Source organism: Megachile rotundata, chromosome 11, assembly GCF_050947335.1.
Source record: "Megachile rotundata isolate GNS110a chromosome 11, iyMegRotu1, whole genome shotgun sequence".
Classification (NCBI taxonomy): Eukaryota; Metazoa; Arthropoda; class Insecta; order Hymenoptera; family Megachilidae; genus Megachile; species Megachile rotundata.
The window spans coordinates 12,759,896-12,776,341 of record NC_134993.1 but is presented as its reverse complement, the minus strand read 5'-3'; the positions used below and the strand labels follow the sequence as shown (position 1 = coordinate 12,776,341).

The following is a 16,446-nucleotide window of genomic DNA, read 5'->3' as shown; positions in this document are numbered from 1 at the left end:
ACATAGAAGTGCACATCCACGTGCTCCTGTCCTTTTCAAAATATGAGAAAACATAACCTCTTCAAAACCGCGTGTATGATCTGTCGTTGACATCAAAGAGAAGATAAAATAGGAAAGTAATAGATCTTTAACCAGCAGTTATGAATGATACAAAATGTCGCGACTGATAGTAAAAAATTTACCGAAAACTGTAAGTAATACAAATGCGATGATAAGAGTAAAAATTAAACATGAAAAATTTAATAGATTACAGATAAGAAATTGAGGGAACATTTCAGTCAGAAAGGCCTAGTGACAGATGTACAATTAAAATATACAAAAGATGGTAAATTTAGGCGATTTGCGTTTATTGGATTCAAGACAGAGGAACAGGCTCTTGCTGCCAAAGAATACTTTGATAAGACGTGCATCGATACTTGTAGAATAACTATTGAACAATGTGCAAGTCTAGGTATGGTCTAACTTTAATCATAATTATTTATAAGTAATTAGTATTTATGTTTAATACACTTAATTTTGTAGGGGATTCTTCTAAACCCAGGGCGTGGAGTAAATATGCTCCTGACAGTTCAAAGAGTTTGGAAAATGATAAGAATTCTAAAAATGAAAGTGTAACCGAAACAACAGATGAAAGCAAAAAGGAGAAAAAGAAGAAGAAAGATAAAAATGTAGCAAGTGAAGTTAAAGAAGCATTGGAAAAAGTATAATCTTGGCTTAATATATTACATATTTTATTTATATATAGTATATCTGTACTATGATTATGTTTTTTATTTAGCATAAGGATGATCCTCTATTTGTGGAATTCCTTGAAAGTCACACATCAAATAAAGCAGTGTGGAAGAATGATACAACATTAATAACCGATGAAAATGAAAAGCAGGAAGATAAGGAAGAAGAAAGTGATGAAGATGATAGCAAAGAAGAAGAAGAAGAAGAAAAAGAAGCAGAGGGGGAAAAGAAAAAGATTGCAGATAAAGCTTTATCTGACTTACAGGTAAATTCAGGTACCATGAACTTATGTTCAGGACAATACCTCCAAATTAATGATGCTTAAATACCAAACAGTATATGGAAGCTTTAAAGAAGAAAGAAAAGGGTAAAGAATCAAAAGAGGAAGGAACAAGTGATATTAAAAAAGCACCAAAACATGGCCCTGTGGAATTTTTTACTGTAAAACTTAGAGGATTGGCATACAATCATAAAAAGAAAGATATAAAACAATTTTTCCGTCCACTGAAAGCGAAATCAATTCGAGTACCACCAAAAATCAAGGGAATCGCCTACGTCGGTTTTAAAACCGAGCAGCATCTGAAGAAAGCGTTGTTAAAAAATAAAAGTTTCATAGGTATATACTAATTGATATAAACAACAATTTTACCTGTTTTATCCTTCTGTTTATGTCTGCACAGATGGAAAACAGATATTTGTTACAAGGTACGAGAAGTCTGAACAAATCAATGATGAAAAAAATGAAAATAATGGCGACGTTAGATGGAAAAAGCAGGAGGAGGCATTGAAAGATGAAGAAACCATAGCAGAGTCTGGAAGAATGTTCGTTCGAAATTTGTCTTACACAACCACGGAGGATGATATTCGAAAATTGTTTGAAAAATATGGTACATATTTTTTTAAGCTGTACTTTTCATTATGTTAATTTTATGCTTGTTCCTCAGGTCCCTTAACTGAAGTGAACCTACCCATAGACAAAGTAACCAGAAAACCAAAAGGATTCGGCACAATAACATTTCTGATGCCTGAACATGCTGTGAAAGCCTACAGCGAATTGGATGGTTCAATTTTAGATGGCAGAATGTTGCATCTCCTCCCTGGAAAAGCAAAAACCAGTCCTTTGGAAAACCTGGATGAAAGTAAGATCTACTCCTAATTGTACTTGCATAGAATTTATCACATTTATGGTGAATGTATTTTCCACAGAAGACCTAACGTATAAACAGAAGAAGGAATTGAAAGACAAGGCTACTGCTGGCTCATCGCACAACTGGAACACCCTATTTCTGGGTCAGAATGCTGTAGCTGACGCCATAGCCTCCATGTACAGCACAACGAAGGAGAAGGTTATTAAAATAAGATTGAAATAATTTTCTGTAGCTTAACATAAAATATTTCTGACATAGGTGCTTGAAGATGGGTCAAAAGGTTTGAGTGCGGCAGTGAAACTGGCTCTGGGAGAAACTCAGCTGGTTCAGGACACCAAGAACTTTTTGGAGGAGCAGGGTGTTTGTTTGGATGCATTCAACCAGGTAAATCTTTTCAAAGATGGAATAAATAATCCTCTAATCTTGCATGGAATAAATAATTGAGGAGGTATTTTTCAGGCACCGAGTAAACGATCAAAGACAGTGTTGCTAGTGAAGAATTTACCAGCTGCAACCACAGTTAGAGAAATTCGACAACTGTTTGCACCTCATGGGGAGTTGGGGAGAGTCGTGATGCCACCATCAGGAGTAACCGGTACCTCAATCTCACACGTGTATCAACATTCCTTTTCTCACGGTTCCTGTTCTTTTTTCCAGCTCTGGTGGAATTTTTAGAGCCTTCAGAGGCGCGTAAAGCGTTCTCCAAATTAGCATACACCAAATTCAAGCATCTACCGCTTTATCTGGAATGGGCGCCAGACAATAGCTTTACTGCTCCTGCGAAGGCCAGCGACGTTAAACCGGAACAGAAAACGGAGAAAAAGATTGAACAGAAGAATTTGAAGGTAGAAGAATCCGCAGAAAATGTGAAAGATGAAAATAAGGAAAAAGAAGAGAGCGAGGAGGAGGAGGAGTCTGAACCTGACACCACATTGTTTGTGAAGAATATTAATTTTGCGACTACGGAAGAGCAACTGCATTCGGTATTTAAACTTGAAGGTGTAATTTTCTTCTTTTTCTTGAACATTGTAATTTCAGTACTTCAGCAAATGCGGTCCGCTTAGCTACGCCAGCATAGCGACAAAGAAGGACGTAAAAAATCCCGGCGGCAAATTATCAATGGGCTACGGTTTCGTGCGCTACAAAAGAAAAGCTGACGCGGATCGCGCGCTCAAGGTGTTGCAAATGACCGTGCTAGATGGGAAAACCTTGGAGCTGAAACGTTCCGAAAGAACGTTAACGTAGGTTTCAAACTTCAATTGCAAACATTTTCAATTTTAACTATGTTTAACTCCTTAGAACCGACGTGACGAATGCGAAAAAGACGTCCAAAGTTACGGAGCAGACTGGCACGAAAATCCTGATACGAAACGTGCCGTTCCAGGCGAATGTTCATGAAATAACCGAACTCTTCAAGTACGTAGTTTCTGAACGAGTTTTCGAACGAATTTTAATGCTGTTTGATATTGTAGGGCGTTTGGGGAGCTGAAGGCGGTAAGGTTACCACGGAAATTGGTTGGCGTTGAGAAACATAGGGGGTTTGGATTTGTGGAGTACTACACTAAGGGTGAGGCTAAGGTATTGAAATGGATTTTTGATGCTACAATTTTTCTTAAGTTTTTAAGGAAATAAAAACCTTAGTGCTAAGCTGTAAATCTAAATTTACTAACTTAAAGTCATTGAAGTCTTATTAAGGTTTGTATGAGGAGTGACTTCAAGGTGGATGAACCACTACCTGTACCACCACATGCATAGAAAGCAAAAGATGGTTCTCAATCCAACTAATAAATTAACACTGGGTTTATATGCAGCTTCAGAAATTAAGTAAACAAATACTACAAGGAATGAATCATAATTTAGATAATTATTCTTCATCTTGAGAAAAGTAATTTGAAATGTGGAGTCTAAGGTGCATCACATGACGCACTGATGTGAACCCAGTGTTAAGTAGTACTAGAAATAAATTTTTGAATAATAGAAATAATTTGTCAGTAATGTCTAAAGTGAATTTACATCTCATCACATAAATTTAGAGTAGAGTTAAGATCTGAGGTGCGTCATATGACACACTAATGTGAACCCAATGTTAAGTAATACTAGAAATAAATTTTTGAATAATAGAAATAATTTTTTAGTAATGTCTAAAGTGAATTTACATCTGATCACATAAATCTGGAGTAGAGCTAAGATTATAGTGCAAGGAATTCACAGTTTAAGAAGTCCAAAAATGTTGTATCAATATGTGGCTATCTCCTAGCTTATTATATGTTTAATTACATGGTTCAGCATAATTATTTTAGCTACTTTTTGATTTTTAGAAAGCGTTTAAGGCTCTTGGACAGAGTACCCACTTGTACGGTCGACGTCTGGTGTTAGAATGGGCACAGACAGAGGAAGGAATAGAAGATATCAGAAAAAGAACTGCAAAACACTTCCATCAAGGTACGCGCACTTCAAAGTATTTTTGTCTCCCATCTCACAGTCCTTTGAATTTTTTACAGAGGATTACTCTAAGAAGAGTAAGAAGGCTACCTTGAATCCTGAAGAAGTCGGTTTAGAAGCGGAATAAGCTCATCAAATTTTGTACATATGCGAAGAATAAAGTGCGTATTTGCATCGAATGGCTGGCACCGAGTCAATGAAAGTTAAAAAGTACTTTCCGATATCGAGCTTCCCGTCACGTTCCAACTTTTTCCCCGTCTTACTTTTCACGAAACTTCGGATTTCTAACAGCGTGTCACGAACATGTATTCGAGTTTTGATACGGGTTTCACGAATCGGTATCGCCTAGTTAGCATTAATCTTCTACCCACGTTCGACTTAATTGCAGCCTCGAGAGCGATCGTTGCACCTGGTTTCGATGCAAGAATGCGTCTTTACCACGTTCGAAATATTAACGTTGCTTTCTTCACGGACGAGCCGGTTTTTTCACTGAACAAACATCTATTTAAAGTTGTTTTATTGAATCAACACTATTTTTAGTAAATGGCAAGGCTAGATGGTTTTTTCCTTTCTTATTTAATGTATTATATATGCATGTAACTTGATATGAAAATAAGGTAGACGTAAGGTAGATGACAATCAGTTAAGTGAAGTCAAATATCAAAGCATAATTAAGTACATACATTAACTTTCTCTATGATAGTCAATTCAGTGAAGTCAAACATCAAGACATAATTAAATACATACATTAACTATCTCTATGATAATCAATTCAGTGAAGTCAAACATGAATACATAATTAAATACATATATTAACTATCCCTACGATAATCAGTATAGTGAAGTTAAACATGAAGACATAATTAAATACATATATTAACTATCTCAATGGCAATCAGTTCAGTGAAATCAAACATCAAGACATAATTAAGTACATACGTTAACTATCTCTACGACAATCAGTTCAGTGAAGTCAAACATCAAGACAATAATTAAGTACATACATTGACTATCTCTATGATAATCAGTTTAGTGAAGTCAAACATTAAAGCATAATTAAATACCTACATTAAGTACCTCTATGATAATCAGTTTAGTGAAGTCAAACATTAAAGCATAATTAAATACCTACATTAAGTACCTCTATGATAATCAGTTTAGTGAAGTCAAACATTAAAACATAATTAAATACCTACATTAAGTACCTCTATAATAATCAGTTTAGTGAAGTCAAACATTAAAACATAATTAAATACATACATAAACTGTCTCTATGACAATCACTTCAGTGAAGTCAAACATTAAGACACAATTAAATACGTACCTTAACTATCTCTATGACAATCAGATAAGTGAAGTCAAACATCTCAACATCAAATAGAAATTAAATTTGTGAACTCTGTGTTAAATTTGTTAGCTGACCAGTTTATAAATGTTAGTGTTAAGGATGTACTTCATCTTCCATACAAAACTTGCTTCTCATTTTCACAAAATTACCAAAAAACAGTAATAAACAATAGCACATTAGATATTAATAAAAACACCCTGCACCCAAAAATGAAGGAACCTCTCCACAAAAATAGTAAAAAACAGTAACAAACAAAATTATATTAGATACTAGTAAATGTGCCCAAAAATGAAGGGACCCTTTCCACAAGAATACTAAAGAACACTAACAAACAGTAGTACGTTAGATACTAGTAAAAATACTGCCCAAAAATGGAGGAACCCTTTCCCCAAAAATACTAAAGAACACTAACAAACAGTAGTACATTAGATACTAGTAAAAACACTCTACCCAAAAATGAAAGAACCCTCTCCCCAAAAACACCAAAAACCAGAAGTACCAAAAAACACTAACAAATAAAACCACATCAGATACTAATAAAAACACCCATCCCAAAACTGCCCAAATAAAGGTTCAACCAAGTTAAGAATAATTGTACCCCTTTCCCACAATACAAAAATAGTCCCTAACATTCCAAGACAAACGGCCCATAAAATATGTGGGTCCCATTTAAAACCAAGTCAGTATTCGATATATCAATATTAAAAGAAGCGATCCAAGGAGGGGTAGAAGGAAAGAAATGTTTTCCTTTCACCTGGAAGGAGGAGTGGCAGAAATCGTTCGAGAGGTTCGGATGGAGGTGGAGACGACCCATGAAAGTAACAGTGCCTTCTCCACCTCCTGATCGACGCTCAGTCTCACTCTCCTTGCTCTGGAGAACGGTGCTAGTGATTTCTGCGGTGTCCTTCGGTGTCGACGTCCACATACAAGGTCGCGAGTGCCACCGGAAACGTGGCCGGTGAATCGAGAACTCGTGTCTATGCAAGCATAGTGCGCGATGTGCTGACGAGGTTATTAAGGGAACAATCTTGGATCGTGGAAGCATCATGGACTGGGTAAGATTCTTGTAAATAGGGGAGAGACATGTTAGGTTTCTTGCGATTTTTGTTAATTTTTAAATTAGTTTACTGGGAGTCTGTAGTACTGGTATGTACTACTAGTATATGTATACTACTGTACTAGTGTATATTATATACTACTGTATATAGTAGTGCAGACTATACTCCTAGTAGTTAGTACTACTACTGACATTACTAGTATTACTAACACTACTACTAATTTACATCTATTCCATCAATACTAAAATCCTATCACAATAAAATCACTTCTGACACCAAAATAACTACACAAAGTGTAACTTAAGTCGGTAACACAATCAAATCTACATCACAGATCGAATCTAACCGAGATCGAATCAAACTAGAATCCAACTGGAGATCTCACGCAGCGAATAAAAAAATGAAAACGCAAAATGCAGGGTCGTTGCTCGGATACTTTCTCCAGGTATTAAAGTTCGAAATATTATTAGAGAGTCGGAAAAACGCGGATTCCAGAAAGGTTTATACGAAATGGCAGTGTCGGTGACCGGTCGTCGATCGATTTCGAGATCTACGCATATCGAATACCCGAGAACGATCTTTGGCTTCCTGTCGACGAGGGAGGCCGAGGGAGAGGAAATCTACCGGTTATTCGAGCCACGCTAGCTCGGACAGCATACTCGGCTTGGAGCCGACGCGACAAGCAAAGAAGGAGCGAACGTTGCGGGATTGCAAAACTGTCGAGGTCGGAACGGTTCTCGTCGAACGTATCTGGTGTTTTGCTAAAAAGAAGAAGAGATTTTTCAAAATTGGGGAGATCGGGTAGATTGGATGAAAGAGGTGTTCGAATCTTCAACACCGATACGTTCTTACTGCGAAAAGTTTGAAGATCGGACAAAATTCTGTAAACGATTAACTTCGGAGGGTAAACGGAGGGTAGATAATAAATTTATGTAATAAATATGGTAGAAAATAAATGTGATTTCGCACTAGTTGATTTTTAGGGATTTTTTGAAATTTGACAAAGAGGGGATGAATTAGGAATATAGTTAGGTACAGTATATTGATAGATTAGAAATTGGAGAACTATGGATGTGAGGATTTGGGGATTTGGGGATTTGGGAATTTGAAGATCTAGGGATTTGAATGCAGAGTTCGAAGATCTAGGAATTTTAGATCTACGGATGTAGGAACCTAGATATTAGAGATCTAAGGATTCTAGATCTAGAGAATTTGAAATCTAGGGATTTCGATGTCTAGAAATGGGAGATCTAGGGAATTCGAGATCTAGGGATTTTTGGCATATTTATTGGAAATCTAAGGGTTCTAGATTTTTAGGATTCGAGGATCTAGGGAATTCGAAATCTAGGGATTTCGGTGTCTAGAAATAGAAGATCTAGGGAATTCTAGATCTAGGGATTTTTTGCATATCTATTAGAGATCTAGGGACTCTAGATATTTAGAATTCTGGGATCTATTGAATTTGAAATCTAGGGATTTCGATACCGAGAAACGAGATCTAGGGAATTCGAGATCTAGGGATTTTTTGCATATCTATTAGATATCTAGGGACTCTAGATATTTAGAATTCTGGAATCTAGGAAATTTGAAATCTAGGGATTTCGATACCGAGAAACGAGATCTAGGGAATTCGAGATCTAGGGATTTTTTGCATATCTATTAGATATCTAGGGACTCTAGATATTTAGAATTCTGAAATCTAGGAAATTTGAAATCTAGGGATTTCGATACCTAGAAACGAGATCTAGGGAATTCGGGATCTAGGGATTTTTCGCATACCTATCGGAGATCTAGGGACTCCAGATCTTTAGGATTCGGGGATCTAGGGAATTCGGTATCTAGAAATAGAAAATCTAGGGAATTCTGGATCTAGTGATTTTTCTCACACCTGTCGAAAATCTAAGAATCCTAGATATTTAGAATTCGGGGACCTATTGAATTTGAAATCTAGGGATTTCGGTACCTAGAATTGAGATCTATGGAATTCGAGATCTAATTATTTAGGAACCTTGGTATTGTATATCCAAAGTTGTTAAATTTAAGGAATTCGAAACCTAGGGAATCCAATATCTAGAAAATTAAAAAATCTAGGGAATTCCAGTTCCATGAACCCAGAGTCATATTTGAAGGCCCACAGTGAAGAATAAGGAAAGGTTAAATACGTAAAAAGATCATTCTTGAATACTTTTAATTCAACGAATTTGACATCGCATTTAGAGGACTTAAAAATGCAAGTAGTGTATTTAGAAATTTGTTGAAAAAAAGGAAATCGAGATTCCTCGACTACAGGTATTTGTCGTCGAAAGAAAAGTTGCGTTTTACCAAAGTGTACGTCGAATAATTACATAACGGTGACGCAAGTAGCGGGACGAAATTCGTAGTCCTTATTCCATCTAGCCCCCGGCTACTTTCACAAAGAATAACGCCGCGTATTTTTGGGGAAAAACGACCGAGTTATCGATGATAAATCGACGAAGATGTCGACCTTCGTCGACCGAGTCGAAAATGAAAGGAAAGGAAAGGCGTCGATTGAAAAACGAGAAAGAGGAACGGCGAAAAAGGATGATTGGTCAGAGCAAGGAAGGTCACCGACTGACCTTTCCACCGATTGTCCTTTCTTCTCCTTTTGATCACACATATTTTAATCGATAAGGACATTTCTTCTTAGTGTCAGCTCTTGAGAGGTGGCGAAAGGTCACAGAAAGCGAGGAATATGGTTTGTTAATTCGCGTATGCACGCATAATTAAAACGAGAGAAAGTCGTAAATATTATGCAAACGAGAATATTGACAAGGTAAATGTTAATGAAGAGTAGTTAATAAAGAGTAGAGGCGACAGTAAATAAGGAAACGTTCTGGAGAGACATAAAGAATTAATTTAAATGTGTAGGGGGTGGAGGTTCGATTTCGGCGCGTATTTCGAAATGCGCATGCGCAGAGGGTACAAACATGGCGGTCGAATACGAATAGTTCAAGGGGTGCAATACCTTCAGAATCTTAAAAAATTACAAAATTTTTTTTCTATAAAATGTTAGTGTAACATCTTAAAAATATTGTCTGAAAATTTTCAAGCGAAATACGAAGCCCTTTTGAAGTTATGGCCGACTAGCGCCGCGGGTATACACGCGTTCAGTGCGGAGGACTGAAACTTTAAACGCGTTTTTCTCAAAACTACGTTCTTAAAATTGCCGTGGCTGATTACTCAAAAACTAGTTTATCGATCGCGCTCAAATTTTCTCCACATATCCATGACAATACTATCTAACATATGAACCTAAATGTATGAAATAAATTGAACATTAAAGTCCTTTTTATTGCGAACATTGCAAAAATTTTCAATAAAATTCAAAATTTTTCTTTAAACGCGCCGTTTCTTCGATTTTACATATTTTGCACGTTTCTGAGGTTCATCTACTAACTGTGAATGTTAGTTTTCGAAACGTTGTCCGCAAACTTGCTGAAACCAGTATATCTTCCGCTGGAACCCACGGCGATTCGCGAGACGCGCCAAAACACTTCCAGAAAGGATTGTCATAATTCCGGCATTTTGAAATATTTTGCAGAACAGAAAATATTCTGTAATAGGCAATAGTTATAATAAATTATAGCTGAAATTTCGAAAATGCAAAACAAAGGTGTCCTCTAAAAAAAAATTCACAAATATCAGCTTATTTTCATCTGTCTGAAGGTATTACCCCCCTTAAACCTGCACCAGTATTTCTAATTAATATTTTATTTTTCTGCAATATTCATCTGTATTTTCTTATGACTGCTTTCTTATAAAAGAAAGGTCTTGTCTCTTTATTCTTCGATAACTTCAACTATAATCGTAATTAGAAGCACTTTTATGTTTTGTCCACAAATTACATAACAGCAATTAGGAAAGATTTGTGATCGCAATTAGGAAGTAAAAATCAGACTTTTCTGTTAGAAATTGAATTTTCCTTTCACCAATAACTCTCTTTTCGATTATAAAGTGGCAAAAAGTAATTTATAATGATTGGATGTATTAATATCTTTGAAAATGCGTAATTTCAGCGGAATTAAATGACCAGGCAGATATTGACCACTTAATACCATTGAAATTACCTATGAATTCGGTACGAAATTGCAATTATGAACGCAACAAATATTTCGTTTATAATTCGGTATTAAGAGCCGATATTGGCCAATTAATTCCTTTGATATTATGCAGCAAATAATGAGGCGGACGCAAAAATATTTTAATACATTCGACGAACGTTTCGAGAAAAGCATTCGGTATAGAGATCTCAAATGACTGTGATTATTTCTTTAATTATGAGACCGCAGAATATTATTTATACATATGTTGTTTCAATGACATGTCAATGAGGACATATAGGACATATAAGACATATAGGACATATAGGGTAATTGTATAACACATATGAAACATGTAGAACATATAGGACACATGAAACATATAGAACATATAGGACATGTAGGACATGTAGGACATGTAGGACATGTAGGACATGTAGGACATGTAGGACATGTAGGACATATGGGACAAATGTATAGAACACATGTAACATACATAGCACATAGGATATATGTAACATATAGAACATATAAGACATACATATAGGACAAATGTATAGATTACATATAACATACATAACATATAACACACATGAAACGTACAGAGCATATAAAACATGTACATATATGTAATTCCACGTAAGTAGAAGTTCAGATCACGTCTCCAAGTAGATTCCTATCCTTCATCCTATAAAATTTATAGTATAAACCATCACTCTCCTATTCACCCATAAGCTACTTCTTCAAAACCTCAAAAAAAGAGCCCAACCCAACAAAAAAGCTATGAAACATCGAAGCGAAAGGAACCTCAGAAAAATGCAGTCTTAAAGAAATATGAAGAACGAGGTTATCCCGGAGAACATCAAGATTCCCTCGAGTAATTACAGACAATAAAGAAGATTTAATTAAGAATCGCGCCATTAGTTTCCTAGTAAACAGAGCGAGAGTCCGGTGCCTCGAAGCGAATTCCATGGAAAGTAAAAGTGACCGAGCCACGCTAGATTTATCCGCCATCGACCGGCTTTGCTTTCGATTTCGCGAAATTCTCGTGTTGCCAGAAGGACTCGAAAAAACAGTAGCCACTTAACCATCGACGTTTATAGCTCTCGTTAAGATCATCCCGTTCACCTTTATGGCTGACCGAGGACCAAGGTCGCTCCGCGAATTATCCGTTCGTTTATTTTCGTCGTTCCCGTGCGAGGAATAACGAAATACCTCTCGGTCTTTGTTTCCTTCGAGATCGTCTCTGATACCGGTTCTTTTCCCGCATTTATCCGATTCTAAACTTGGACCGTGGAGTTTCTCAATCGATCTCTCTTTACGTTTCTTTATTCTTGAGAAGAGGAGTCGCTGGAGAATATGATGGGTAAACTTTCGGAGAAGTCAAAGGTGAACGGCGTATAGTCGGCTGCAAAATTACTTAGGGGACTTTTGGGGAAACTTTCAAGCATTTGGGAATTTAAGGAAAGGAGATTTGAGAATTTAAGGAAAGGAGATTCGAGAATTTAAGGAAATTTGGAGATTCGGTAATTTAAGGAAATTCAGAGATTTGAGAATTTAAGGAAATTCGGGGATTCGAGAATTTAAGGAAACTCGGAGATTCGGGAATTTCAAATTCCTACAATATTCCTCTAAATATTCCGAAACAGTTCCCTACATTCTTACTACTTAAATCTACAGGCTGTCTCACAACTAGTGTCCCAGAAATGAGGAGCAGCTGATTTCGAATAAGATTTCCTTTTGCAAAAATGGGGTTTGAAGCTTCGTTTTTGAATTATTAAGGAAAAACGCGGACCAGAGCGCAAGGATGCGCGCGCAGCCGCCAGGCTCGAAGCTATCGCTCCCGCGTCTGCGCGCGTAATCCTCGCGCTCTGATTGCTCCGTGTTTTCCTTAATAATTCAAAAACGAAGCTTCGAACCCCATTTTTGCAAAGGGAAATCTTATTCGGAATCGGCTCCCCCTCATTTCAGGGACACTAGTTGTGAGGCACCCTGTATACGTTTTACTGTAACATATACAACGTTCGTCGAACCGTATCTGATGTTCCACCCCTGTGCGCCACAATTACGTCAGCTACCCCCATTTCAGGGACCTACGCTAGTTGTGAGACATCCTGTATAAAGATGATGTAGTTTGACTTCGAGTCGCTGGCCATTGTCAATTGCCTTTTTACGACCGTACCTCCCTATCATAAATTGTCAAACCACAGAAGTAGTCTGCACTATTTTTGTATATTTCTGTGCTGTATTGAGGTGTGACACGTGACTTCAACTACGAATTTTCCTCGAATTTTAAATACTCTTCAATTTGGACTTCAGTTTGCAAGGCCCAAGTGATTTTCAAGTACATCGACACAGAATTTATAGTATACCGGGGGTCCTACACTATGAGTCACCTTTCGGAGGGTTAACTGAAAGGAATCTCGGGTTACGGAGTAAAGGTCTGTAGAAGCATGGAACGAATTGCGATCATTCGTCGTTGAAATGTCACCGGAACTCGAAGAAGCGTGTCCACATTGACGGCGGTACGAATGTAAATAAGTCGGTGCGACGGTTCACCGAATCGGCGTCATTACGTAAAGATCGATTTCAAGCACGTAGAAGTTAAACCAAGCGTTTCTATTCAAATGACCGCTATCGAATAGATGCTCGAATGCGTTACTTCTATAAACGCTCGTTACCAACCGTTTCGTTATTCAGACTGCAATTACTTAACGTGTTCGATCGCGTATCGAAAGAAACGTATTTCCAAAAAAGACCCACGATAAGAACGAAAGCAAAACGTCGTTGGTATTCGTCCACGATCGCTTTCTCTCGTAAATATCGAGTTGAAATATCATCTCCGTTGTCGAAGAGCTTTCTATGGATTTTGACGAAAAGCCCTTCAATAAAGTACCTCTTAACCGGATTCTAAGGACCCGCGTGCCGAACGATAGGTCGTTCGATTACTCGATTCACGATTTCCCGCACGTGAAGCGAGCCTGTGCCTCGTAGAAAGTTATTTGACATTTAGAAGCGTTCGCGAGGAATTTTTCGAGCCTCCCGCGTGTACGCGATCTACATAGTTGCACGAGAACGCTTTCGCGTCTCGATATTCCAGATTTTCCAGCTTCTAGAATGTGGAACGACGCGTGAAAAAACTGATTAAATTCCTATGGGCCGGTGCACACTGCCGATGGTTCGTTACGCTTCTGTGACGGATTAAATACTTTGGGAACTAAATGCCTTTCGAATATTACGTCTGGTGACGTCTATTAAATCTAGGGATTTGGAGATCTAGGGATTTTTGACTTTAGACAAGTGATGATTTAGGGATTTTGGGGAATCTAGGGATTCTTGAATATCTAGGGATTCTTGAATATCTAGGGATTCCTTGAGATCTAGGAATTTTTTAGGATTTGGGGATTTTTGGGAATCTAGGGATTTGTGGGGGATCTAAGGATTTCTGGAGATCTAGGGATTTTTTGAATCCAGAGATTTTGGGGAATCTAGGGATTTTCGACTCTAGGGATTTTTCGGATCTATGAATTTTTGCATCTAGGGATTTTCCATTCTGGGGATTTTGGAATCTAGGGAATTTTGACTCTAAGAAGTTTTTGAGTCTAGGGATTTTTTGACACTAGGAATTTTTGGATTTGGAGAATTTTTGGGTTTAGGAATTTTTTGACACTAGGAATTTTTGGATTTGGAGAGTTTTTGGGTCTAGGGATTTTTTGACTCTAGGAATTTTTGGATTTGGAGAATTTTTGGGTCTAGGGATTTTTTGACTCTAGGAATTTTTGGATCTAAGGATTTTCTACTATAAGGATTTTGGGATCTAGGGATTTTCTACTATAAGGATTTTGGGATCTAGGGATTTTCTACTATAAGGATTTTGGGATGTAGGGATTTCGACTCTAAATATTTTGGGATCTAGAGAATTCGACTCTAAGAACTTTGTAGTCTAGGGATTTTCGACTCTTGGTAGTTTGTAGTCTAGAGTTTTTGGTCCTAGAAATTTGTTGATGTAGGAATTTTTGGTTCTAGTAATTTGTGGTCTTGAGATTTTCTACTGTACGAATTTTTGAATCTAGGAGTTTAGGGATTTACACAGCTTAGAATTTCAAGATCTAGGAAATTCTAAACTAAAGAATTTACTTTTACCTACTATTTATTTTATCTTTACCCAGCGATTCGCAAATACAGGAGTTCGTAAATCTAAAGAAAATTTGCATATTAGAAAGATTCGAAAGGTTAGAATTCGCCATGAAGAAGTGTCAATAGCGCGTCTCCCCGAATCCCGGTTAATCGTTTTATCGCGAAGACGTAACGCAGCGTTAACGTAACGCGCTCGTCGGCCGAAACGTACGAGAAAGTGGTCGCGGAACGTTGTTCTTTCTTTTTGCTTTCTCTTTACGCGCGTTACGTAACGAGGAGTGGCTCCCTGGGTGTCACGGCCCCGATCTATTTGTTCGATCTTGTCTCACCCTCGAGCACTCCGATAAAATCGAAATCGCTCTCGACAGGTGTGTCGGCAACTCGCTCCGGAGCACGGTGAACGTACCGGACAGCGTGGGACCACGCGAAAAGCCTCGAACGTTCGATAAAACGCGGGAAATGTTCGGAAAATTTTGAAGACGCAACGCGCTTTTACCAGGAAGTGCGAAACGAAAAATACGTCGGTTTCCGCGTACGTTGACGTTTAAGGAAGACAATTTCGCGTGTCCCGCACAAAAATGCCAGTTTCACCGTTAGTTGCGTAAGCGCCGTTCGATTTACCGGTCATTCATACGCGGCTAGAGTTAATTAGTCGTGGCTCGTGGAGCCCAACGGTAAATTATTAATGCGTCACCTCTTCCGTTACAGGCGACTCGAACGGCCTCGCTCATCCTCTGCCTGACAATTCTGCTCGCGACCATCCATCACGGTAAGTGTCTTTCGCAACGGGACTAGAAATTTTACCGACGTGTCAAGGCGCTTACATTGTTGCCTTGCGACACCACGTAATTATAATTAGAAAATATGGATGCAAAAACCGTTTGACGATTGTGAAAGAGGGTATGCTTTTTTTATGGGAAGAATTATTTACGGGGAACGCTTGATCGGGTTTACAAGCGAAAAGAAATGGGATGCAAGGTTAAAGTTGCCATCGGCCCATTTACTCCGTGACCGAGTCTCTTCGGTAATTTCTCTAGCGATACACGCGAGGCTGCGCTACAGCGAAACGGTTTCCGATAGATGCATGCAAATTTCTGAGATTCAAGTTTTCGAACTTTCGAATTCTCAAATTCCTACGATATTCCTCTAAATATTCCGAAACGGATAGAATTAAATCGATAGAACTGAACTCTTTCGGTACAGTTTGATATAACAAGTCAATACCTGATGATTCTCTTTCTGTCGATTTAAATAATTCTACTTGTTGATTTAAATAATTCTACCTTTGTAGCGTCATACTTATAAATATGTACAAGTGCATCTGGACCACTATTTTTCAGTATTTTTCACGTTTCTAAAATTTCTTTTACCAACTGATTAATTTACGAAACAGAAGATCAATAAAACGTATTGCAACAGTGGAGTAACAAATATACAGGCTGCCTCACAACCAATATCCCAGAAATGAAGGGTAGCTGATTCCGAATAAGATTTCCCTTTGCAAAAATGTGGTTTGAAGC

General features: G+C 37.7%; 3 protein-coding genes across 6 annotated transcripts in view; 2 read left to right on the top strand and 1 right to left on the bottom strand.

The window, feature by feature from the left end:
* LOC100875215 (prohormone-1) overlaps window positions 1-16,446 on the bottom strand; it is a 117,826-nt gene that overhangs the window by 83,135 nt on the left and 18,245 nt on the right. The gene's annotated exons all lie outside the window — the stretch shown is intronic.
* On the top strand, window positions 7-4,501 carry LOC100881989 (putative RNA-binding protein 19). Its single transcript, XM_003699275.3, has 16 exons — window positions 7-190; window positions 247-451; window positions 523-701; window positions 779-997; window positions 1,069-1,348; window positions 1,413-1,619; window positions 1,677-1,871; window positions 1,939-2,078; window positions 2,139-2,264; window positions 2,340-2,475; window positions 2,538-2,863; window positions 2,919-3,121; window positions 3,180-3,296; window positions 3,353-3,458; window positions 4,199-4,322; window positions 4,382-4,501. Exons 1-16 carry the CDS (start codon window positions 155-157, stop codon window positions 4,447-4,449), a joined length of 2,667 nt encoding a protein of 888 aa, XP_003699323.2. The 5' UTR covers window positions 7-154; the 3' UTR covers window positions 4,450-4,501.
* Window positions 6,469-16,446, top strand: part of LOC100881881 (uncharacterized) — a 30,352-nt gene continuing 20,374 nt past the window's right edge. Inside the window, exons 1-2 of one of the 3 annotated variants that reach the window (XM_012298616.2) lie at window positions 6,469-6,725; window positions 15,635-15,695. In XM_012298616.2, the coding sequence (XP_012154006.2) occupies window positions 6,717-6,725; window positions 15,635-15,695 (70 nt within the window). In that variant the 5' untranslated portion in view covers window positions 6,469-6,716. The remainder of the gene's footprint in view (window positions 6,726-15,634; window positions 15,696-16,446) is intronic. The other 2 variants (XM_076537593.1, XM_012298632.2) reach the window with 2 other exon arrangements.

Bases quoted from the DNA above. Each gene is read 5' to 3' on its own strand.
- LOC100881989 (XM_003699275.3), top strand. From the start codon at position 155: ATGTCGCGACTGATAGTAAAAAATTTACCGAAAACT. The intron at 2,476-2,537 runs GTACCTCAATCT...TCTTTTTTCCAG, and splicing joins GCCACCATCAGGAGTAACCG to CTCTGGTGGAATTTTTAGAG. The intron at 4,323-4,381 runs GTACGCGCACTT...AATTTTTTACAG, and splicing joins TGCAAAACACTTCCATCAAG to AGGATTACTCTAAGAAGAGT.